Below are 23572 nucleotides of genomic sequence, written 5' to 3' on the forward strand. Positions count from 1 at the left end.
ACCACTGGGGAATAGGTAAGGGGCACGTGGTCTCCCATCTATTTCATTTTATTTATAGGCAGAAATTGCGTGGGGAGAGAAGGAGATGCAGAGAGGCACCTGCAGCACTGCTCCACCACTGGCGAAGCTTCCCCCCCAACACACACACACACCCTGCAGGCGGGGCCTGGGGGTTGAAGCCCAGTCTTTGCTCATGGTGATGCCTGTACTCTTCCCCGGTGCACCACTGCCCCCCCACCCCTGCCTGCCTCACTTATGAACATGTCAATCCACATGCCAGGCCTGGGGCGGGGGCATGTACATATGAGGGCCGGGTCCTGAGTCACCAGGAGGAAGCCATGTTGGGGGGGGAGGAGAGCAGGGTACAGGAAGGTCAGGAGAAAATGGGGCTTCCACTTCCTTCTTGCAGATGACCTTTAAAGCTGCTAACTCTCCCCTCCCCACCCACCCCAGCCTTGACCTGCCCTTGCCCTCTCCCCACTCACCCTCACTCACCCTCACTCAACCCCACTGTCCAAAGGGTATTGGTGTGAGAGCTATTCACCTGGGGTGGAGAATAGAGCTGTAGGGCCAGGGACTAGGGTCCAGTCTGAGGGACACGCTGATGCTGGCAGGGGCATCTGGGAGGGGAGCGGTGAGTGTGTAGAGGCTCCTGAAACTGGCTGGCTGCTGCGTAGGAGGGAGCAGGAGCTGGAGCCTGGGCAGAGGGAGGACAGCTCTGAGAAGATGCTCTTGACTTCTCCCCTCCCTGCAGCGGGATGGGGAAGGATGCCCCTGGGCAGGGCTGGGTGGGTAGGACACACACCCAGATTTAGCTCCAGAATCTGTTGTCTGCCCCTCGGCACGCACACATACTAAGCGCTAAGGGGGCAGGACTTCCCTCCACGAGCTCCCCCCCGGGTGCTGCCCTTCCCTCTACAGGTGTCAGCAGCTCATACACACACTAATGGCACAGGCCTCTCTGGCATACACACCCGTGTGTGTGTGTGTGTGTGTGTGTGTGTGTGTGTGTGTGTGTGGCAGCTGGAAATGAGGAATCGCAAAGGACAGGCTTTTTCTCCAGACACAGCGCCCGATGCTCTGGAAAGAGCTCAGCTGTGAAAAAGACATCAAACCCAAACAAACACAAACTCCATCACTAATGGGAGGTGAGGTGGCAGCAAGATGAGGGCTCAGAGCTGCCAGACAAGACTGGGGAGACAGACGTTGTCTTCCACCGGCGCTCTCACCCTTCCCGGCTGGCTGAGAGTCTGGGAGCACCAGGCTGGACACCTGCACCACAGGGGCCGAGTGCACAGGGTGCTGAGGTGAGAGGAGCCATATGGCAACACAAAGGACACAGAGAGGCCTCGTAATACAGACCAGGCAATGGCACAGCCTGCAGCAAGCGGGCTGCATTGAACCATGGTGGCACTTGGACATGCATTTATATGGACACAGACAGCACTCTGCCTTACACAGAGCCGCACGTGCGGACACGGTCACACACAGCCGCACAGACATTACCATAATGCGTGACTTTACATGTGGACACACACAGCTGTACACACAGGCACAGCCACATACACAGAATGTGGATACACAAGGGGACATGTCCACATAGACGTAACTGTGCTCATGGACACACAAGAGCATGGGACTCTAGTTTCACCAAGGATAAAGAAAAGCACAGATTTACACATAAACACACAACCACACGCAGTTTGCATGCAGACAAGTCTCTTTAGAGATGCTTCTCGTCAGTCTCAGTCCTTTAATACACAACCACGCACGGTCATACACACAGCCAGCATCCACACATACCAGTTATCAACACCCAGCCACAATCTCACGCTGATGCTCAGTTGGTCCTCCTTCACCCAGAACCACCGGCCGCAGAATCATCTGTGGTTACACACACAGAGCCAGGCAGGGGCACGCGTGTGTGCGTGTGTGCAGGCTCACGCAGGCACCGGCGGGCACTGCAGATACATCCTCCCATGCTGGGCAGACAGCAGCATGAGCACAGGGACACTCAAGCCACAGGCATAAAGGCGTCCCTTGGAAGCAGACAAAGGCAGGTTGTAAGCCCCCACTCCTGAGCTCTGGAGGACACTCACAGCTTGGGGAAGCCTCTGGGGCTGCTGTGATGGGGAGAGAGGGTAGGCAGCTGGTAATTGGGGTCACATCCCTTCCCCTCCTCTGGCCAGGGATACTCCTGCCTGCCTCCAGCCTGTCTGCCCAGGGTTCCCCAAAGATGAACCAACAAATGCACAGTCCAGATCAAGGTGAAACAAGAAAATCAATTGCTTTATTCTGGGTCTTGGAAGCTCTGATGTGAATCTGAAAAAAGACGTAACGGGGGTGGCAGCCTTGGGGGCTGAGTGCAGAAAACTCTTCTTGGCTCCTTTGTCCCAAGGAGTTGAGCGGACAGTGAGGAGAAGGCATAGCTAGAGGTCCAGGGTGGCCAAAGTCAGGTGCCCCCCCGAGGCCCCTGGCCCCAAGCTGGGCCAGGAAAGTAGAGGAAGAATAGGGCTGGAGAGTCAGCCTAGTTCCTTAAGGACTGCACCATGGAAGGGTGTAGACCAAGGGCTACTCCTCACCCTTCTCAGGGGTACTAGGCTCCCGCAGCCACTTAGCAGCCCCCAAAGGTTCAGCCTCAGGACCCAGCCTTGGCTCCCCCAGGGGTCCCTCACCCTCCAGGTCCAGTTCCTCAAAGGATGAGCCACTGGCACCTGACTCGCTGTAGCTGTGCTCACTGCGGGTGTCGCCGTCATCCCAGCCACGGCTGCTCACCCCAGGGGACAGTGTGGCAGCTGAAGTCTCTCGGCTGCCAGGACCCACCTCCAGGCTTATGGAACTTGTGTCACTCATGGTGTCAGCTCCTGGGTCAGGGAGAAAAAGCAAAGGTTAGTGGGTCTCCGTCCCCCTCCAGAGAACAGGCTCCATCGGCAGCCCGGCGACTCTGCACCCCCACTAGGCTCCTCAATCAGTAAGAAAGCCGCCCTACCTCAGAAGGCTCATTCCAGCTACCCTCTCTCTACCCTCTGCCCCAAGGGGCTGTGCTGGCAGGTCAGAGAGAGGCAACACCCCTCCCCTGCCCTGAATTAGCCTCAGCTCCCTGCATTCCCACAAAGCCTGCTCCTGGACCACCAGGCCTCCACCCCTACCCAAGTCCATTAAGGGCCACTCAGCCCTGAGGTGAGGAGCTAAGGGTGGAACAAAGAGACTCGAGCAATGTCCCCTCCTCCACCCATCAGGCTTGGAGAGAGGACTATCCAGGGCCAGCTACAGTAGCAGGGTGCGATCAGGAGGCCCAGAATAGGGGTCTGGACCAGCAGGCTATTCTGCTGTCACGCCCCCACAATGTAGGGCTCTCCAAGGAGCAGAGGATATCCAGGAAGTCAGCTGACCCCAGCCTCAGGCCCATACTGAACCCTAACTTGAGGACGTAGCAGGAGTGAATGAAGAAGTCCTAAGAAATGTACAGTGAGTTACATGAAGGAGTGCTCTGGGATGTTTTTATTGCTTATGCGCATTGCTTTTATTAGTGGTTTAATAATTGTTTACAGAATTCTAGGGCCACAGGGGCTAGGTTCCTAGCACACCCACCAAAATTCTGTGCCCACCCACCATCCATGGGATGAATGAATGTTATTTTTTAAGTATTTTACTTAAAGAGAGACACCTGCAGCCCTGCCTCACCACTCATGAAGCTATCCCCCTGCAGATGAAGACCAGGGCTTGAACCCGGGTCCCTGCACATTGTAAAATATGCACTCAACCAGGTGCGCCACCATCCAAACCCTGGAATGAAGTGTTCTCTATTCTGGGGTTACTGAGAGGGGCTTCACCCTCCCCGGCCAACCTCCAGCCAGTGGTGGTTTCTGAGTTACGAGGCAGAAGTCAGGATCACGAGAGCACTCTGTTGAGGTTAGAGCCCCACGACAGCACTCGGCTAGGGGGAGGGTCCAGGCCCCTCCCACCTCCAACCCGGTCTGTGCAAGCAGACCCTTCATCTGTATCAATCAGGAACAGCCCCTCAGATCAGTGGGGTGGGGGAGACAGAGTCCAGGCTCACTGTATGCACTTGTGGTTGTGGGGCTTTTCCTGTGTGTGTGTGTGTGTGTGTGTGTGTGTGTGTGTGTGTGTATCACAGGTGAGAGCAGGATGGTCAGCTTCTCTAGATCCTGTCTCCATGGCGACAGTGCACTGAGCCAGGTGCAGCTGGGAACTGTTTAGAGTCAGCCTACAACTTTTACTGGAACTCAGCTGGGGCCAAGGGTGGGAGTGGGGAGATTTAGGGTTTGTCCCCCAAACCTCCAGCCCTGACGTCAAGTGGGCACTACTGGCAGAGGTGAAGTGAGCCCTGAAAGTGCCAGGCAACTGGTCCAAGAAGCTCTCCTTAGTGGTTTTCTGCCGTCAGGGTTATAGTTGGGGCTTCTTGCCTGGTAGGCTCTACTTTAGATAGAGATGACGGAAGCAGAGAGAGAGAGAGAGACAACACCAGAGCTTCCTTCAGTGTGGTGGGGCACACACGACGAAACGGCACACTATTCAAGTGAGCGATTTCACTGGCTTCTTCTTTACGTCTCCCTCCCTCCCTCTCCTCCCCTCCTTCCTTTCTCTCAATATACGAAGGGAGAGATGACTATGAAAAGAGAAGGAAGATAACACAGCATCGCCCACCGCGCGGGAAGCTTTCTCTGTGCAGGTGCCCCCTGCGGTAACCGGGGCTCTGAGCATAGCTAAGTGTGCACTCTACCAGGTGAGCCATCTCCCGGGGCCCCCACGGCTCCCTTCTCGCTGGAGCCCCAGTCATACTTCCCAGGGCAAATGCATTCAAGATCCTGGGCTGCTTCCTGGGCTGCTGCCCTCTGACCCTGGGACAGAACTCTAGGCCCTCATTTGCTTCTTAACTGATGATTAGCGCTCCAGGGACTGAAGGTCAGGCAGGGGCAAAGGAAGGTGATGGTTCTTCACTGGCCCCATTAACCTGTCACATTCTACAGACCCACCCAATGGCTCTCTTGGGACCTGGGTAATGGGAGCCTGCCTGCTTGCTCCCAGGAAAGGAGTGGTCAGAAGAAGGCGCATGAATACCCCTGCAGGTCAGGTCCCAGTACGCTGTGATGAGGACAGTCCCCGGGGACATGGCAAAGGAGTCGAAGACAGGAAAATGGCACCCTCCATTGCCCTGAGGTCTACACAGGAGTCCCATTCTTGGGTCTGTGTCTCAGGCAGAAGGAGCCAGGCAAGTGTCTAATTCCCCAGGGCTGCTGGGGCAGGGAATAAAGCTGCCACCTTCACCCCAGCCCCTTTTTCCTACACTGCCCACAGCCAGTGAAGGAAATCAAATATTCATCGTCTCTCTGGAGCTAAATAATACATCAATGTAATAACAGGCACAAGGCAGCTAATCACCCCCTTTCACCTCTCAGCCCAAGCTGGGGCCTCAGCAGGGAGGCAGGCAGGGACAGGCCAAGTCTGGGGCAGTCAGGCACCCACCACACACTGCTGCGGAAGTGGCGCGCACCTGGCAGGCAGACTCCGGAACCCGCCCCGGTGTCAGGGCGTAGCCTGTCAGAGGTGGGCAGACCCCTCAGCCCCCCACACCAGGGAGGGGGCGGGCAGGCTGGTGGGGAGGACAGGCCGAGGAACGGGGGGGCGTGGGAGCTGCGGGCACAGCCAGCTGTAGTGGGTGCCAAGCAGCCCTTCAAAAACCCTGGCAGGCAGTGTTTGGGAGGAAGGCTGGGTAGGTAAAGGAGGGTGGCACAGGCAACAGAGGAAGGTCATAGGAAGGTCAAGGCACTCCGCCTTTCTGTCCTGGGAGCTGCCTGCTGACCTCATGCTGCACAAGTGTGTCCAAAGTGAGGACCGAGGAGTGTCTGCCGGGCATCACCAGGCGGGTGGGGGCGGTGCCCCATGGAGGTAATTAAGTAGCGGATGAAGTTAACAGTGTTGGACACGGCCCACAGGGAGCAGAGAGTGCCGCCCAGCCCACCAGCTCCCTTCCTGCCAGCACATGCCTCTCCAGAGTGACCTTGGCTACTGAAGATTAGTGGACAAAGGGAGTCTCCTAAGAAAGAACATGGACAGGGCAGTCACTCTCCTCCCAGCACTGAGTCACTACAACAGGTCACAGCTCTCCCAAAATCACAAAAGGCTCTGCCAAACTCCTGGGGTCAGTCAGGGGTCACAAGAGATCATGGCAGGGGGACAGACTGAGGGCCAGTAAGCAACCTGCCAGCTGGGACATGGGTATGAAAGCTGACTGGTGGCAGGGACCAGGCAGAAGGGCCTCGTGACCCTCTCTGGGTGCCCCTGGCAGAAAGAAAGCAGCTGCCTAGGTGGAAGCCCTATGCTGATGGAAGAGCACATCCTGTGGCCTCTCGGCCTGGCAGCTCAGTGTCAATCTGACGTTGTGGTGAGTCCCGCCACGGTGATGCTGCCTCAGCCCCCTTCCTATGAGCACCCAGCTGTCTGTGGTCTGTTTCCAAGGGTATCCATCCCTGTTTCATCTGAAGGGAATCTGGACAAAGTCTCTGTCGTTGTGTTGCCAAGGGCAACACATGTAAATGCACCTCTACAAGATCCATGTGCTGGGAGCAGGCAGCTCCACCTGTGGGTGCTGGGCTAGGTGGGCCTCCTTCAGCAGAAGCCTGGACGCACACAGTGACGACCCCTCCACCAGGCCTCTCCAGGTCCAGAGAGAGGGGCTTCCCTCAGGTCTCCATCCTCCACCCCGCCTTACCCGTGCCATCCGTCTGGGCATCGTTAGCCTCTGCAGGTGCCCGGCTCTTCCTCTCTGCCTCCTTTGCTTCAGGAACATAGAAGTCTCCTTGCCGTGCCAGAGGGCACATGAAATAGATCTGGTCTTGCTGGTAAATCTCCAGTCGGGGGTGGGCACACAGCTTCCGCTCCTTGCAGTAGAGAGACAATAAGTACACCTGGGACCTGGGACCAACAAATTGTTCAGAAAACACTGGTCCCATAGATCCATGAAGGTCAGTATTCTGAACCTGCCCAAGACACAGACCCCATAAATATGGTCCCAGACACCCAAGTCAAAGCTTAGCCTACAGGACTTTCCATCACCTGGTCCTGAGTTCCTCTTCACCCAGGACAACAGGTAGACTGACCCTCAGGAGAGGCCAGTGTTGCTGACCCTTATGGCTCTGGCCTCTGTCCTTACTGAATGTGTTCCCTACAGGTCCCGGACAGGGAATCCAGGCCAACTAAACTTCTCCTCTGCTCCTGTTTCAGTCTAGGTCAGGTCTATGCCTTACTCCAACACTATCAAATGTGCTTAGTTCCCTTCCCTTCTCCCACCTGGGTCCAAAGTTTTGCTCAGTGAGGAGGAGGCAGACCTTAGGCTGGAGAGGCAGTTAAGATAGGTCACTGATGACACCCAGCTCCCCAATGTTCCAGAGTACCAGCTCACAGGGTTATAAGGCCCAAGATGGGCACTCCAATTTGTCTGGACACAGGCGACAACACAGACAAATACCAGAGATGCCCTGAGACATGAAGGAACAGAAACAACAAGGGTCACCTGCAGCCTGCCTCCCCTTTCCTGTGATGTAGCACAGTCCCCACTAAAAAGGACCACAAGCCCCGCTCTGCCACTGCTCACCCAACTTCACAACACAGCTATTTATAGCACCCGCCCGGCTCTCACCGTGAGTTCTGCAATGAGCCTTCCACTTAGCAGTAATGAGAGACTCATCACCCAGTGGGGAAAAGCCACTCCAGGACTCCGCTCGTCAGCCTGTCTGGCGAACTCTAGGACTGGGGAACCGCTCCCAATTAGAGTGAGTGAGGAGGGCCAGCAACACAGTGCACTTGGTGGTGTACCCGGTTTGCCACGCATGAGAGCCAGGCGTGACCCTTGCTCCCACCTCACTGGAGGAAGCTTTGGCGCTGTGGCGTCTTTCCCACTTTCTTTCTCTCTAGTCTCTGTCTGAAAAAGCCATCCCAAGGGCAGGGGAGATAGCAAAGAGTTATGCAAAAGATTCTGTGTCTGAGGATCTGAAGTTCCAGGTTCAATCCCCAGCACCATCATAAGTCAGAGCTGAGCAGGGGTGGGGCTGGGGTTAGGCATCCCCAAATGGTGAGGCCTCACAGTGACCTCCCCCGACCCCCCCTTGTGTGAGGAGGTGGCTCAGCAGGCAGGAGAACCAGGCTCATATGAGTAAGACCCTGGCTTTGATCCCCGGCACTGAATACGCTGAAGCAGAACTCTACACATATTCATTCTCTCTCTCCTTCTCATAAAAATAAATCTTTAAAAAGGTGAAAGAAGAAAGATGGGGAGGAAAGAAGAGGAGAAAAAGAAGCAGGGTCAGGAGACGGCTCACCTAGAAAGAGCACGCTGTCACGCACCAGGACCCAGCTCATGGGAGCACCATGCAAAGGAAGGTTCCATGAGAAGTGAAGCAGTGCTGTGATCTCTCTCCTCCTTCTCTCTCTCCCTTTATGCCTTTTACCCTCTATCTAAAAAAAATAAATAAATAAACAGAAGAATAAGAAAAAACAAAAACATTAGTCTGCCAGGAGTGGTGGAATCATGCAGGGGTGAAATTCCTGTGAAGTCCTGGTAGGGAGAGAAAAAAATGAAATATGTACAGCCCAGGTCCAAGCCTGGCCTCACTGTGTTGTAGGAAAATACAGTTCTGTTGTAGTGTCTCTCTGAAAAGTCAGCCTGGAGTGGTGAAGCCTTGGTGACTGAAAAAAAAGAAAAAGAAGAGTGAGCAGTGAGCGATCTTTACCAGTCAAGATGCCCAGCAGCCACCAGCAGGGTGTGTCTAGAAGCCATGTGGGGCTGCAGCTCAGCCGCGGACTCCATGAGGGTGCCAAGAAGGCCTTTCACCCCCAGTCTGTATGGGCTCAAAAGCAGAAAGGGGTGTCCTAACACTGACACCTCCAGCGTCAGTCACCACTTCTAATGATTTGTGTCCACTGGTTTTAAAATAAGCTGGCTGCTCTTCGGGTTATCTCTTGAGCTCATGTCTCCAACCCCAGGCCGAAGATGGCTTAGCAGGTGGGGTGTGCACCTCACCCTGTCTCCAGCTCCAACTATGTCTGAATACACCGCTACCTAGCTCTTCCAAACTGCCCCCACACTCACCGCAGCTCTGGTCTTCAGAGTAGGCTGCTGAGAACACCACAGGAAGCAGGAACTACAAAGGCTCCAGGGTGCCACCAATGCCAGCAGTTGGGGACAGGCATCTGCCAGACCTGAGCCCCACTCTGTGAGTTGGGCCATCTCACCAAGATCAGGATCAAACAGCCAAAGCAAGTCCAGGCCTCCTCTGGCTGCTAGGGCCTGGCCTGGCCAGCACGCCCACACTCTGGGTATTCACAAAGTCCCAAACGGCTAGGTGACAGAGCTCACCTGGGAGGCACCTGCTCTGTTGCACCACAGTACTGGGGAGCTTCGATGACTTCCCACTTGAAAAGTCACCCCAGAGTGGTGAAACCCCAGTAACTATAGAAAAAGGAAAGAAAACCAAATCCAAAGGGAAGTCTTTGCACGGCCATCAGGTACCTCGCCCTGACAACTAGTGTCAAGGGCAACATCCCCACTGGCTTTGGGGAAGAGGCGTGTTAGCTGCTCACCCTGGAACTCAAAAAGGGGGCCAAGGGGTCCCTACCCCAAACCCAGCCAAGACTCAAACAACCTGCCCCAATTCCCTCCTGGAAGTAACAGGAATTAGCAGTAACAGGTACCAGAAGCAGGAGCAGTGTGTCTATTTACCCTTCCTCTGGGGTGGGCACCAGGGTGGGCAGCACCAGGCAGATACCCTGTGCCACCTGCTCTGCCAGCCCCCTCATTGGCAGGCAGGAGGAAGCTCTGTGGCTGCTCTGCGCATCTGCCTCCTCCAGAGAGCCCAACTCTGAAGTTGCCTGACTGTGGACATCCTGTTGCCATGGAAACTGCATCCTCCATCCTTGTCGTCGCCTTCATCTCAAAGCCATCAGGGAGAACAGAGGAATAGGGGAGAGAGAGGAGAGGGGAAAAAACCATGGCCTGGCTCCATAGCCCTTCCTTCCCTGCCCAGTCCTCCCTCCTCACAGCATCACACAGGCAATGCCAGCTGCCTGAGTCTGCCCTTGGTCCCCTGGAGGGGGAGCCTCATATGGGAGCTCAGCCCAGTTCTACCCCCACCACCTGGGGGCCCCTGGCCCTCCCTGCTGGAGGGAGGCATGGAGCTAATTAAAATCTCCTTGATGGCTCAGTCCCAAATCATTTTAACACATGCTGGGTCCGTCAAAATTCGGGCTGGGTCAGAGAAGGGGCTGGAAGAAGGCAAAGACTCAAACTTCCAACCCAGTTCCATAGGCAGCTTTCCTGGGAAAGTCTTTCTCTTTTCGCCCAGTGAGCAACAGCGAGTCCAGTGAGGACTGTAGACAGAGGTTAGAGGGCAGGGCTGGCCACATGTACGTCCTGCCCCTGGGTGAGCAGGCAGAGAGGACAAGCCCTTTCCCTCACAGCCAGATGCAGTATCGAGGGAGCAAGGGTAGCCATGGGCTGGCTCTCAGGTCTTCACTGCACAGCTAGAGCTGGAGCTGGAGCAGCAAGTCGATGCACCGCTAAGTACTGGAAAAGCACTGGTGGAAGGCCGGGCCAGTTGCCTCTCCCCCAGCCAACCCAGCGAGCCCTTGAACGCAAGACTGCCCAGGGCCAAGGACACCAGGTAAAAGTCACTCTGGGTAAAGGGTGGCTCTGCTTGGAGTCCTCCCAGCCCTGGACACAGCCCAAGGTTTAAGGAAGTATCACTGAGGAGGGGACCTACTCTGACCAATGAAGCCACAGGTCATCGGATTATGTCACAGCCCAGAGCAGCTCATCCTCATTGTCTCAGGAGGGGCCACAAGGCTACTCCCCAAGCTGGGAGGAATGCGGTCACCCAGACCTCCCCACCTAATAGGAAGAAGGTAGCCAATCACACCAAGATGCCACCAGAAACTTCTAGAAATTGGATTGAGTAGTTCTAGTTCCTTAGATTCACCTCCAAGACTTCCTTCCAACCTGCACTCCCCACAGGAAGAAGTAAGAGGGAAGCTCTGGCCTCTACCCAGTGTAAGAATTTCCCAGAGACACCAACCACTAGCACTTTCTTCAATGCCAGCTCACCCACTGGCCCACTGTGGCTGATGGCAAGGGAAGGAACAGCACAGACAAGGCTGCATGGTGCTACTCATTCAGCTACCTTGGCAGTAAGTCATACAGTCCCTCCTTACCTCAGGCTGGACCCACCTGGCGGATGGGCAAACATTAAGACCACACAACTTGAAAAAATGCTCCAAGTCTCTGATTGTCAGAAAAATGCAAATAAAGACAACAATGAGGTACCACTTCACTCCTGTGAGAATGTCATACATCAGAAAAGGTAACAGCAGCAAATGCTGGAGAGGGTGTGGGGTCAAAGGAACCCTCCTGCACTGCTGGTGGGAATGTCAATTAGTCCAACCTCTGGGGAGAGCAGTCTGGAGAACTCTCAGAAGGCTAGAAACGGACTTACCCTATGATCCTCCAATTCCTCTCCTGGGGATATAGCATAAGGAACCCAACACACCCATCCAAAAAGATTTGTGTACACCTATGTTCTTAGCAGCACAATTTGTAATAGCCAAAACCTGGAAGCAACCCAGGTGTCCAACAACAGATGAGTGGCTGAGCAAGTTGTGGTCTATATACACAATGGAATACTACTCAGCTTTTTAAAAAAGCTCAAAAAAAAAAAAAAAGTGACTCACCGTTTTCAGCCCATCTTGGATGGAGCTTGAAGAAATCATGTTAAGTGAAATAAGTCAGAAACAGAAGGATGAATATGGGATGATCTTGCTCTCAGGCAGAAGTTGAAAAACAAGATCAGAAAAGAAAACACAAGTAGAACCTGAACTGGAGTTGGTGTATTGCACTAAAGTAAAAGACTCTGGAGTGGGGGGGGGGGGGGGGAATACAGGTCCAAAGAGGATGACAGAGGACCTAGTGGGGGTTGTATTGTTATGTGGAAAACTGAGAAATGTTATGTACAAATTATTGTATTTACTGTCTGTTGGTATGCATGAGACCCCTTCTGTTTCATTTGGTTTAAATCCCCCCTGCTTAACACTATTTTATTTACATAACCACTTCATTCTATTTACATAACCACTGTTAACAAGTTCCACCCTCCCTCCAGGGCATTTGTGGTTCAGTGATAGGATTCTCGCCTAATCTGCCCCCTCTTTGTCACACTCTGATTTTCACCAGTCACTTTTCTCTCCACCCTCTCTATGTCACATCCTGTTTCCACCTTACTTGGCAAGTATATATAAAGACAGCATTGTGAGTTTTACAGTACTGTACCTTGAGTTTAGCTTAGCTCGTCTTAGATTGTGCTGCGTCCTGCATGAATAAAGAGATACTGCCTACAGCTCAACCATGAGTCCCTGGTCGTCTGTTACCCGCCCGTGAAGCCAGCCCATTGAAAACAACATAACCCGGCGAAAACAACATAGCCTGGAGAAAACAACAACTTTCGAATGTAAAACATTAACCCCCCAATAAAGAAATAAAAAAAAAAAGATTATATAACTCAGGGATCTCGCCAAGAGGCTAAACTGGCAGACTGAGGCAGTTCACTCAGTTCTTACTGAATCAAGGAATGGAAAAAGAAGGAGGAAGAAGGAACCTGAACTACCCTCATTTGGTATTTTGCTTATAGAGCATCAATTGGCCCTGGGAAGAGGGTAGGAGGCAGAAGATACCAGGCCCAGGGAGACACTGAGGTAGAGCCCACAGATAACTCAATGACTGTATCTGCTCAGAGCTAAGCAGCCTCTTAAATCCACAAAAAGGACAGGCCTAGGACTGGCTCATATATGTTCTACCAGAGTTTTAAGCCCTGAAAGGGAAGATGTCTGCTCTATCCATTCTTTCAAAAAAATAAAAAATAGTGGTCCGGCAGATGGCACAGTGGATGAAGTGTTAGACTCTCAAGCATGAAGTCCTGAGTTCAATCCCTGGCAGCACATGTACCGGAGTGACGTCTGGTTCTTTCTCTCTCCTCCTATCCCTCTCATTAATAAATAAAATAAAATATAAGAAAAATAATATATATATAATTTTTATTTTTTAAGGAGAAGAGGAGGAGAGGAAGATGATGAAGAGGAGGTGAGGAGGGCAGAAGGAACTAGAGTATCACCATAGCACACCAGGGACTGAATCCAGGAACTCATTTTGAGAGCAGTACTTTATCTTCTGTCACCTCCTGGGTCAGTGGTTGTTTTTTTTTTTTTTTTTTTTTTTTTGCTAGAGTGCTAGAGACAGAAACTGAGAGGGGAGGGACAGAGAGAAGGAGAGAGACTTGCAGTACTGTTTACGCTCATGAAGCATTCCCCCTGCAGGTGGGAACCAAGGGCTTAAATCCAGATCCTTGCACACCGTAATATGTGTACTCATGCAGGTGCACCACCACCTAGCTCTGTCACTTTTTTCAGATTTATTTTAGTTGCCTGGGCACAGTGGATAATGCGCTGAACTCTCAAGCATTAAGTACTGAGTTCGGTCGCAGGTGTCACATGAGCCAGAGTAATGCTCTGGTTCTCCGTCCCTCTTTCAATGTCTCTTGCCTCCTGTCTCACATTGGGAGACAAGCACTAGGTATGCTGTTGGTCCTCCGTCGCCTGATCCAACTCACTCCTCCATTCTAGGCTGGACAGCTGGGTAGCAACACAGCAATAAACAGCTGTTGCACACCACCCGAGGTGGTGGCATCTCCTCACTGGGTGAAGTGAGGCATGCTCATTTTTAATTACACAGCCATTGACACGCACCGCCTGCACACAGCAGTCCCTGTGAATGGGGGCTTAGACCCTGGAGGCCCCTCGGGCAGCCGGTCTGCATGGAATGTGCAAAGTGAAGGGGGAGGCGCTGCGGGGCTGCGACTACAGTGTGGCACATTGTTATTATTCTGCCCCGAACTTCCATCAACTTCCCTCTCCCAGGCTCCATCTCACCACCACTGGGTCTCAACAGCCTCTGACCCAGAATTTAAACCGGGGGGGGGGGGGAACAGCAGGAGACAGATCTGGGAAACCCAGCGATGCATGCAGGATAAAGAGCCCACTTTCCCCTCCTCGCAGGGAGACGAGGTCCTGAAATGACAGGGAAAGGAGACGAGGAATGAGATGGAGCTGCCAGGAGCAGAGACAACAACAATAAGCAGCAGAGAGAGCAACAGAAAGGAGCCCAGAACCTGAGCCTATTGCCAAACCAGAGGCAGCTCTCTGGGTCTTAATCTGCCCACCTATAAAATTAGAACATGACTTCAAGAGAAGTGAGGAGCTGGACAAGATGAATAAAAATACGATGAATTGGGGAGTCGGGCTGTAGCGCAGCGGGCTAAGCGCAGGTGGCGCAAAGCACAAGGACCGGCATAAGGATCCCGGTTCGAGCCCCGGCTCCCCACCTGCAGGGGAGTCGCTTCACAGGCTCTCCCCCTCTCTGTCTTCCCCCTCCTCTCTCCGTTTCTCTCTGTCCTATCCAACAATGACGACAACAACAATAATAACTACAACAATAAAAAAAACAACAAGGGCAACAAAAGGGAATAAATAAATAAAATAAAATAAAAAATACGATGAATTATACCGCGGGGGCCTTGCACATGCGTGGTTCCACTGCTCCAAGGTCAACTTCTCGTTGTGGTGTTGTTTTTTTTCCTTTTTCTGAGAGAGAAAGTGAGAGGGAGAGGGAAGGGGGCATCACTCCACCACCTGTTGAGTGTGGCTGGTGCTGCAGTGTTCCCATGGTGATGGGACTGTAGCCCAGGCCTTGAGGACAAGATGAGATGCCCAACTCTGAGCCTCAGCACTAAAGGGTTTCCAGTGCTGTGGTGTCTCTTCTTCATTTTGAATAAAAATAGGCCAAAGAATGGTGGAACTGAGCATGCGCAAGGCCCCAGACTCTGCCATAAATAAAGATAAGACAACTGTATGCTTTTTAAAAAAGGAGTGTATTGTACCAAAATAAAGGACTCTGGGGATGTGGGCGGCTCTCAGGTCCTGGTGCAGGGTGGTGGAGGAGGACCTGAGAAATTTTACCCATGTACCAACAACTAGATTTACTATAAACCATCAATCACACAACCCCCCCCAAAAAAAAAAAAAAAAAGACCCAATGGTAGCATACCCAATTGAGCGCACATGTTAGCGAGTATAAGGGCAGAGGGAAGGGGATGACAGAGAGGGAGAGAGACAGTTGCAACACGGCTTCACTACTCATGACACCCCCCCCCCCGCCCGCTGCCTGCGGGTGGGGACTGGGGCTCAAACCCGGGTCCTTGTGCATTGTAACCTGTGTGCTCAACCAGGTGCACCTCCACCCAGCCCTTCAAGTGTCTGTCTTCCTCTCTTCCTCTCCCTCTCCATTTCTCTCTGTCCTATCAAAACTGAAAGAAAAAAAAAAAAAAGGAAAAAATGGCCACCAGGAGCAGTGGATTTGTAGTGTAGGTGCTGAGCCCCAGAGATAACCCAATTAGAAAAAAGAAGAAGGAGAAGAAAGAAATCAGTGGTGAAACTACCACAGATAGAAAAATTACAAATCGGGCTGGGAAGACACCTCAGTCTGTCACAGTCTGCAGCACCATCTTAAGCCAGAACTGAGCAGGGTTCACTGTCTCTTTCCTTCCCCCTCTCTTCTCCTAACAAATAAGTAAATAAATATATATTAAACAACATCATATGCCTGAGGCTCTGAAGTCAGGTTCAATCCCCCACACCACAAGCCAGAGCTGTGCAGTGCTCTGGCAAAACACAAAAGAAAAACCACAAATTAACAAAAGCGCAGCCGATTTTTCTGTGCACCAGTCAAGCCAGTCAGAAAATACGATGAAAGGAAAATCTAGCGGAAGCCAGAGAAGAAGGCTGTCTTAGAGCTGGGTGTACCCCAGGGCTGGTGTGGGAGCCCCCTGCGTGGAAGAAGACAGGTAGAAGAGTCAAGCCTGCATGCGGCCAGCCTGGGGAAGACTGAAGGAAGGAGAAGGTGTGAGGGACAGAGGGGTGGGGAGGCGGGGTGCTTTGCCTGCTGTGCCTGCTGCTGCCACTGCCTGAGACTTTTCATTTTCACCTCAGAGCCGGTGGCTTGCCATGCAATTTACACCTCTGTTCAGATTCCGGCACAGCCGGGCTCTGTCTTCCTGAGCAGTGCATGCAGGGTGCTGAGGCAACACTCAAGACCAAAGTGGGATGTGGCACGGAGGGGCAGGGGAGGGTGATTCCCTTTAAGCAGGCACAGGGGTCGCAGTGCCGTATGGACACTGGGACACCCCAACCCAGCCTCTCCTTTCCACGGCGCTCCAATGGTCAGTACCCAGCCCCAGCTCAGTACTGCTCTGATTTTCCTGAACCCTGTGAAATAGGACCAAAGACTGAGGACAGTGGAGGTTGAATACCAATGGGGAGTTTGGGGGTTCAGCCCTGGGATTCCACCAATCCTCTTCCAAATAGAGCAGAGGCCCCACCACCTCCCAGAGATGTTGCTACCGTGACAGGAGCCATAGTGGACGCCTCTACGAGACCCAGCCAGTCTGTGCGGTGACTGCAGTCAAGGACTTTGAGCTGACAAAATGTGAGTGATTACCCAGCAGCAGGAAGGCTGCTCAGTGCAGATGGAGCCATGAAGCCAAGCACCTGGGAGCCAGAGGAATCAAAAAGTGCCAGAGGGGAAGGACAGGAAGGCCAGTGGGGAAAGAGAGGAGAGAAAGGAGATGGGAAAGCAGACACAGTAGGTGAGGTGAAGACCCAACGTTTCTTACTCTGACCGGCACACCTCTGAGGCTACTCACTTCCCAGGAAGGGATGCCAGGCAGTCTTTATTTATTTATTTTTTAATTGGCACCAGTGTTACTGCAGGGGCTCAGTCCTGGTCCTGTGAATCAACTGCAGCCAATTTTCCTTTTTTTTTTTTTAATTTTTACTAGATAAGACAGAGAGAAAATGAGAGGGAGATAGGGAAGGTGACAGAGACACCTGCAGACCTGCTTCGCGGCCTATAAATCTTCTCCCCTGTAGGTGGGGAGCAGAGGCTCGGAACCTGGGTCCTTGTGTATGGAAAATGCTCAAGTGGGCCTGTGGAGGCTGGGCCCCAGGGCACTCCTTGCTACCTGGAGCCCCTCCCCCCCACTAGACAGCTAGCCTGAGGCTCTGTTAAAGGCTGTGGAGGCTGGGCCCCAGGGCACTCCTTGCTACCTGAACCCTCCCCCCCACTAGACAGCTAGCCTGAGGCTCTGTTAAAGGCTGTGGAGGCTGGGCCCCAGGGCACTCCTTGCTACCTGGACCCCCCACACACACTAGACAGCTAGCCTGAGGCTCTGTTAAAGGCTGTGGATGCTGGGCCCCAGGGCACTCCTTGCTACCTGGACCCCCCCCCCACACACACACACACACACTAGACAGCTAGCCTGAGGCTCTGTTAAAGGCTGGAGTTGTTCTGCTCTGGAGGTGGAGGTACTTCCTGGAAATCTCTCTTCCCTTCCTTATCCCCCAAACTCCAGGTTTTCTGGAGAAAAGCAACAAAATTCCTCCTTGGTAAGTCCTAGCGGCACTGGATAGGTGATGGCCCAACCTCACAGAACTATCCAGACAAGCCTCAGCTCCCAGGGTCCTACAGGGCTGCCAAGTTGCCACATCCAAGCTGGTATTTTGAGAGTGGTGGCTCCCACGCCTGCCCCAGCAAAGGCTGGCTTTGTGCTTTTGGTCCTGTGGTAGGAGAGTGGGGGTGAGAAGTGGAGAGGCTCAGCTTCCTTTGTGTGTCCCACATCTCAACATCCATGGGGGGTGAGGGTGGGGAGCTCCCTAGGGAGTCAGGGAAGCCAGACCCGGCTGTGGGAGAAGGGGAGTGATATTTCACTTGGTTTGAAGGTATCTGATAATGAACTCTCAGCTCACTTTTTTTTTTTTTTAACCGGAGCACTGCTCAGCTCTGGCTTATGGTGGTGTCGGGATTGAACCTGGGACTTTGGAGCCTCAGGCACAAGAGTCTCTTTGCATAACCATTATGCTATCTACCCCCACCTCTCAGCTCACTTCTGTTACTTACATTCAGAATTTGGTTGTGGTCTCCAGCTCTCCCTCCACTTCTTCCCAAGCTCAAGTTCTGTTTCAAAGCCCAGACCTGGTGAAGTCCTTCATCTACAGAGCTGCCATCAGTAACTCCCTACAGTCTACAGGAACCAGCCTCAATTCTTGGGCCCAAATTTTTCTTCCTCCCCAGCACTGTAGTCACAGGGCTGTACAAGCCACACCCAAATCAGTACTTCTGCGTCATCTGCTCCATCATCTTAGTAAGGCCGTGGTATCAGCTCTTCAAGACTCAGCCCAAATGCTACCACCCCACAAAGATGGCTCTGATTTCCCAGCAAACCCTCTCCCCTCCCTACTCCACTTCTCCTAGGCATGGAGACTGGTGGGGAAGAATTCAAGGGGCCTGTCACCAGCTTGGGCTCCTTGTACTGTAGAGCGCCCTAACTCCCTGAGCTGTGATCAGCCAATTAGCAGTGGAGGTGCTAGAGAGGAACTGGGCACTGAGAGTGAGGGTCTATGACTCCCTCCATAGGGTATCTTCAGTGCCTCCACTGTCGGAAGCAGCTGCCAAGGTCTCCCCTAATGAGCCTCTGCTGGGCAAATGGGCATCTGGGCTCTTCCTCCCCTCTGCCTCTGGCTTTCCAGGCAGGCTACCAGACCAGCAGCTTCCAACTTTACCTGCCTACCGCTGCTACCACTAAGGCCTATCCCAATGGTATCTCAAACTCATGACAAATTTTCAGTCTCTTGGGGCAGGAAGAGTGGCAAAAGGCATGGAGGGCCATTTAAATGATGGAGGGCCATTTAAATGATCCAGATCCAGCTTCCCCAGAAACAACTTCCTCTTCTGGGAGCACCTGCCCCTGCCTGCACAAGGCTATGGCCTGAGCCTCTCAGTTTCATTTCACACTGCAGCTGCTACAGTGTCCCAGGAGCTGGCAGAGAGGGGCAGGCAGGACAAGCCCAGCTGTGTACCTCTCTTAGGACAGAAGTTTTCAAAGCAGTTAAGTCTCAGATGTCTTCCAAATACAAATTATGAGGTTATCTGCTACGTGAAAGTCAGAAGCTGAGCTACTCGAGTTGAAACAGGTAAGAGTGCAGCCCCAAGCCCTCGTTTCCAGCTCTGGCCGGGTGCATGTGGTGACATGAAGGCACCTGAAAAGAGGCCCTAAGCTACGGCCTCAGAGCAGTCTGGGAAGCCCGCCTACTTTAAAATCCGGGCAGGACAATCCCATTGACCCCACTAACCCAGAACTCTTATCGCCAGGGTGCCCCCTACCCTGCCCCTCTCACTATACCTACTTCAGTTCTCTCCAGTTCTGTGGACAGAGAACATATGTCTCATCTCTGATCTTTGCCAACTACCCACCCTCCTCAAGGAAAATGTCTTGTGTCTCCCCAGACTCAGGGAAAGATGCCCAAACGTTTTACAAAGGCCTCTGGCTGCAAACTCCTGGAGAACAGGCTGGAAAAGGGGCGTCAGGAACAGAGAAGCTGGCTGGCCAGGCTGATGACCTCGCTGCCGACTGCTACAGGCAGACGCGACTCAGGTTCTGAGCTCCCGGCATCCTTGGGGTCATCTCAGGAAGGAAAGAGTAGGACACAGGACATGCCTCCTGACACACACACACACACACACACACACACACACACACCCCGACCAGGCAGGCGCATACACACCCCTGGACTCCAGGTCTCGCACTCAGTCCCACTCTGCTCTGCATGACCTAAGACTTCCCTGGACAACTGTTAAGACTGAGTCCATTATGTGGTGAATTATGGGAACATTGCCTATTTGGGGCTAACACCTAGACCCCAACTCCTTTGTGGCCTTGCAATGTCAAGGAAGCTCAGCTCCCTCCTGTAGGTGCCAAAAGATCCAGCTCCTTCCAGGGGCTCAGGGCATGGTCTCTTCTACTCTGGTAGAGAAACTTCACAAAGCTGCTTCCAGAGACCAACAGTCACACAGTGCCCAAAGAGCCCCCCCCCACACACACACACATGCTATCCCAGACTGCTCAACCTGGGTCCCATCTGGAGAAAGGCAGAGCTCTGCATCTGCAGCTCAGCTCAGCGGGCTGTCCAGCTGGATGAGACTGGCAGGAAAGCTGGGGCACTGAGCACAAGGCTGGAATCTAGTTATCCTTCTGAGATCCCCGCTGAGGCCTGACAAAGGCTTCCCTTGAGTTCCTCCTAGTCATCCCCAAGACACCTACTGTTCCATGAGACTAATCCTACCCTGGGCTCAAGCATCTGCATATCTGCCAGGACAGCAGCTACTTACCCCCATCACCTTCCTGACCCAGAGTTCCTTGAGACCACCACACCTGCCCCTTACCTCGCCCTCTGGGGAGGTGAAGGGGAGCCAGCCAAGACCTCCCTCCCCATTCCTGGAAGCAGGGTTATTGGCCTTCTCTCACTCCTAACAGTGCTGTCATTCCATTTGAAGTATCTCAGCAGCAGCAGCAGCAGCAACAACAACAGCAGCAACACATACACACACACACACCTAAAGACTGTCAGCAGTCAGAGCCAGCAGAGCCAGCAGAAGAGCTCAGAGTCACAGTAGAATTTCTCTGGCTCCAGTGCAGAGGTGAAGAGGCTGAGGTAGTTTTATAACCTCCTCTATTTCCTGAGCTAAGAGGCACAGGGCCACTTCCCTGTCCATTGTAGGCTAAGAAAAAAAAATTCAAGAGTCCCTTTTTTTCACCCATTTTTGTTACTAGGATACAAGATCTTAGGGTAAACACAGAGCAGATGATGCCCTGCCCCCAAACCAGCAGAGAACCTTGATCCAGGCCTCCACTGTAGGCAGCCTGGCCTCCCTCTCTAGCTGGTGGCCCAGTGCACGCCAGCGTGCCTCACAGACATTCCTAGGGGAGCCTCTCTTCCCCAGCACCCCTGGTTTCTTCATCCCAGGCAGGGAAGAGCGTGCTACTCCCCCTACTCTGACCCCCACCCCAGGAGAATCAAGCCCAGAGCACAGCTGACAGGCTCCCATGGGAGGAGGAGGAAGGAGGAAGGGCTTTCATCAAAGAGGTGACGTCAAAACCAGGCAACTTGTGAAGCTGTCAGGGGCCGGGAAATTTGGACAAAGGTGTCTAAAAATAAGCCCCTGAAGCCAGGAAAAGGCTTTAGTGGCTGAGTCGCTTGCCACCACACCACATGCCACACGGTCTGTTCTGAGGTCTGGAACCCAGGAAGTCTCTTCCCAGGAGGTGCTCCTGCAGATGAGTCTCTGTGGTGGAGGATGCCACAAACAGGAGTCTGTCCTCAGGAAATGGCAGGGCCGTGTGTGTGTGTGTGTGTGTGTGTGTGTATGTGTGTGTGTGGTGGAGGATGCCACAAACAGGAGTCTGTCCTCAGGAAATGGCAGGGCCGTGTGTGTGTGTGTGTGTGTGTGTGTGTGTGTATGTGTGTGTGTGGTAGAGGATGCCACAAACAGGAGTCTGTCCTCAGGAAATGGCAGGGCCGTGTGTGTGTGTGTGTGTGTGTGTGTGTGTGTGTATGTGTGTGTGTGGTGGAGGATGCCACAAACAGGAGTCTGTCCTCAGGAAATGGCAGGGCCGTGTGTGTGTGTGTGTGTGTGTGTGTGTGTGTGTATGTGTGTGTGTGGTGGAGGATGCCACAAACAGGAGTCTGTCCTCAGGAAATGGCAGGGCCGTGTGTGTGTGTGTGTGTGTGTGTGTGTGTGTGTATGTGTGTGTGTGGTGGAGGATGCCACAAACAGGAGTCTGTCCTCAGGAAATGGCAGGGCCGTGTGTGTGTGTGTGTGTGTGTGTGTGTGTGTGTGTGTGTGTATGTGTGTGTGTGGTGGAGGATGCCACAAACAGGAGTCTGTCCTCAGGTAAAATGGCAGGGCCGTGTGTGTGTGTGTGTGTGTGTGTGTGTGTATGTGTGTGTGTGGTGGAGGATGCCACAAACAGGAGTCTGTCCTCAGGTAAAATGGCAGGGCCGTGAGTGTGTGTGGGGGGGAGAGGGGGTTTGTGCATCTCTCTCCCTGCTATCACCACCAGCTGGCTACCCCACCTCCCACCTCACCCTCTCCACCCCTTCATCCTCCAGGGCAGTCAGGCTCCCCAGCACCCAGATCACAAAGGAAACCCTCCTCTGCCCACCCCCCACGCCCCCACCCTCCCACGACGTCTCGTCTCTAACTCTTCTCTGCTTGACCGCCAAGGCCAGCCGTCGCTGGGGACTCAGCAGCCCATCTGTTTGTCCCCCAGCCTGACACCAGATCTTCTACCTCCTAACCAGTCCTACTTCTATCCCCAAGGCCTTGTCTGTCCCTTTCCCCAGGCTGCTCGAAAGAAAAGACACAGGTTCCTTGAAATGTGGCCAGTTCACATCCCTACTGACTGTGACAGTCATGGTGACTAGATCTTCTGCGTAGTCAGAGGCCAGCTCCCAGGGCAAATGCCGTCAATGGGTTCATTCCCCCAAACACATCCACACACCTAACATGCTTTCGACTACCAGTGGCGCACACACCACTGCTGACACACCCCACAGAGCTGTTGCTCCCAAGCCAGGTCCTTCCTCAGATCCCCACCCCTCACTGCACACCTGTCCACTGTCTAGGCCCCAGGGACTCCTCCCATTCTCTACAGACCCACAGTCCCATCAGCTGTACCTCCACAACAGACTGCAGATCTCTCGCTTGGTCTGCATCTCTACAGCCACGGCCCAGCCAGTCCAAGCTGCCCCTATCCACACCTGGACCCCCCACAGCCTGCTAAGAAGCACTGCCATCAGGCCCCAAGGTCCAGGACCTACCCTACCTCGGGGCGGGAGAGCTCGTCTTCTCCAGGTGCCGCGCAGGCCCTGTCACTTTCCTGGCTGCAACAGTAGTGACTTCCCATTGCCTTCAGATCGAGCTCATGTTTGCTACGATTTCTCTTCTTGACACCAGGCATAATTATCTCTGGGGCTCAGTGTCTACATGACTCCAATTCCCCCAGGCTTTTTCCCCCTTCTATTTCTCTTCGAGAGTGAGAGACAAAAGGAGAGCGAGAGCGAGAGAGAGAGAGAGCAAGAGTGGGGAGGAGAGACACTGCAGCACTGGTCCAGCACTCAGGAAGCTTTCCCAGTCCAGGCACTTCCATATGGTGGCTGGGAGCTTAAACCTGGGTCTTAAACACTGGTCACACATAGGACCCAGTGAGTCCCCTGCCTTCATACCTAGAACCTTCACTTCTAGTCAGCAGATCTTCTCAGATACTGCCTGAAGTTAGCTACCCTGAAAGAACCTGGCCACAGTGTCCACACTGGACCCCCTCTCTTCCTCACTCCGCTGTTTTGTGGCACAGATCCCAGGTCTGCCTGACAGGTATTCACCTACTGGTTTTACCAGAATACTGCTCACTTCTGGGTGGGGACTGAACATGGGAGCTTGGAGCTCAGGCACGGTAGCTGTTTGCATGACCACTGTTAGTCCCCAGTCCTTGTCTGACATTGACTATCTACCTCCATCACGTCACTGGGATGCTCATTTCCTACACCCACACCTCATGTTGGA

General features: G+C 53.4%; 1 protein-coding gene across 11 annotated transcripts in view; it reads right to left on the reverse strand.

Moving 5' to 3' along the window:
• Positions 1-2268: 2268 nt before the first annotated feature.
• The window catches only part of TEX264 (testis expressed 264, ER-phagy receptor), a 42263-nt gene continuing 20959 nt past the window's right edge, over positions 2269-23572 (reverse strand). For all 11 annotated transcript variants that reach the window (XM_060204573.1, XM_060204581.1, XM_060204582.1 and 8 more), the window contains 2 exons: positions 6734-6902; positions 2269-2864 (listed from right to left, as the gene is read on the reverse strand). In XM_060204573.1, the coding sequence (XP_060060556.1) occupies positions 2572-2864; positions 6734-6902 (462 nt within the window). In that variant the 3' untranslated portion in view covers positions 2269-2571. The remainder of the gene's footprint in view (positions 2865-6733; positions 6903-23572) is intronic.

The sequence above is a fragment of the Erinaceus europaeus genome, chromosome 12 (genome assembly GCF_950295315.1).
Source record: "Erinaceus europaeus chromosome 12, mEriEur2.1, whole genome shotgun sequence".
Lineage (NCBI taxonomy): Eukaryota > Metazoa > Chordata > Mammalia > Eulipotyphla > Erinaceidae > Erinaceus > Erinaceus europaeus.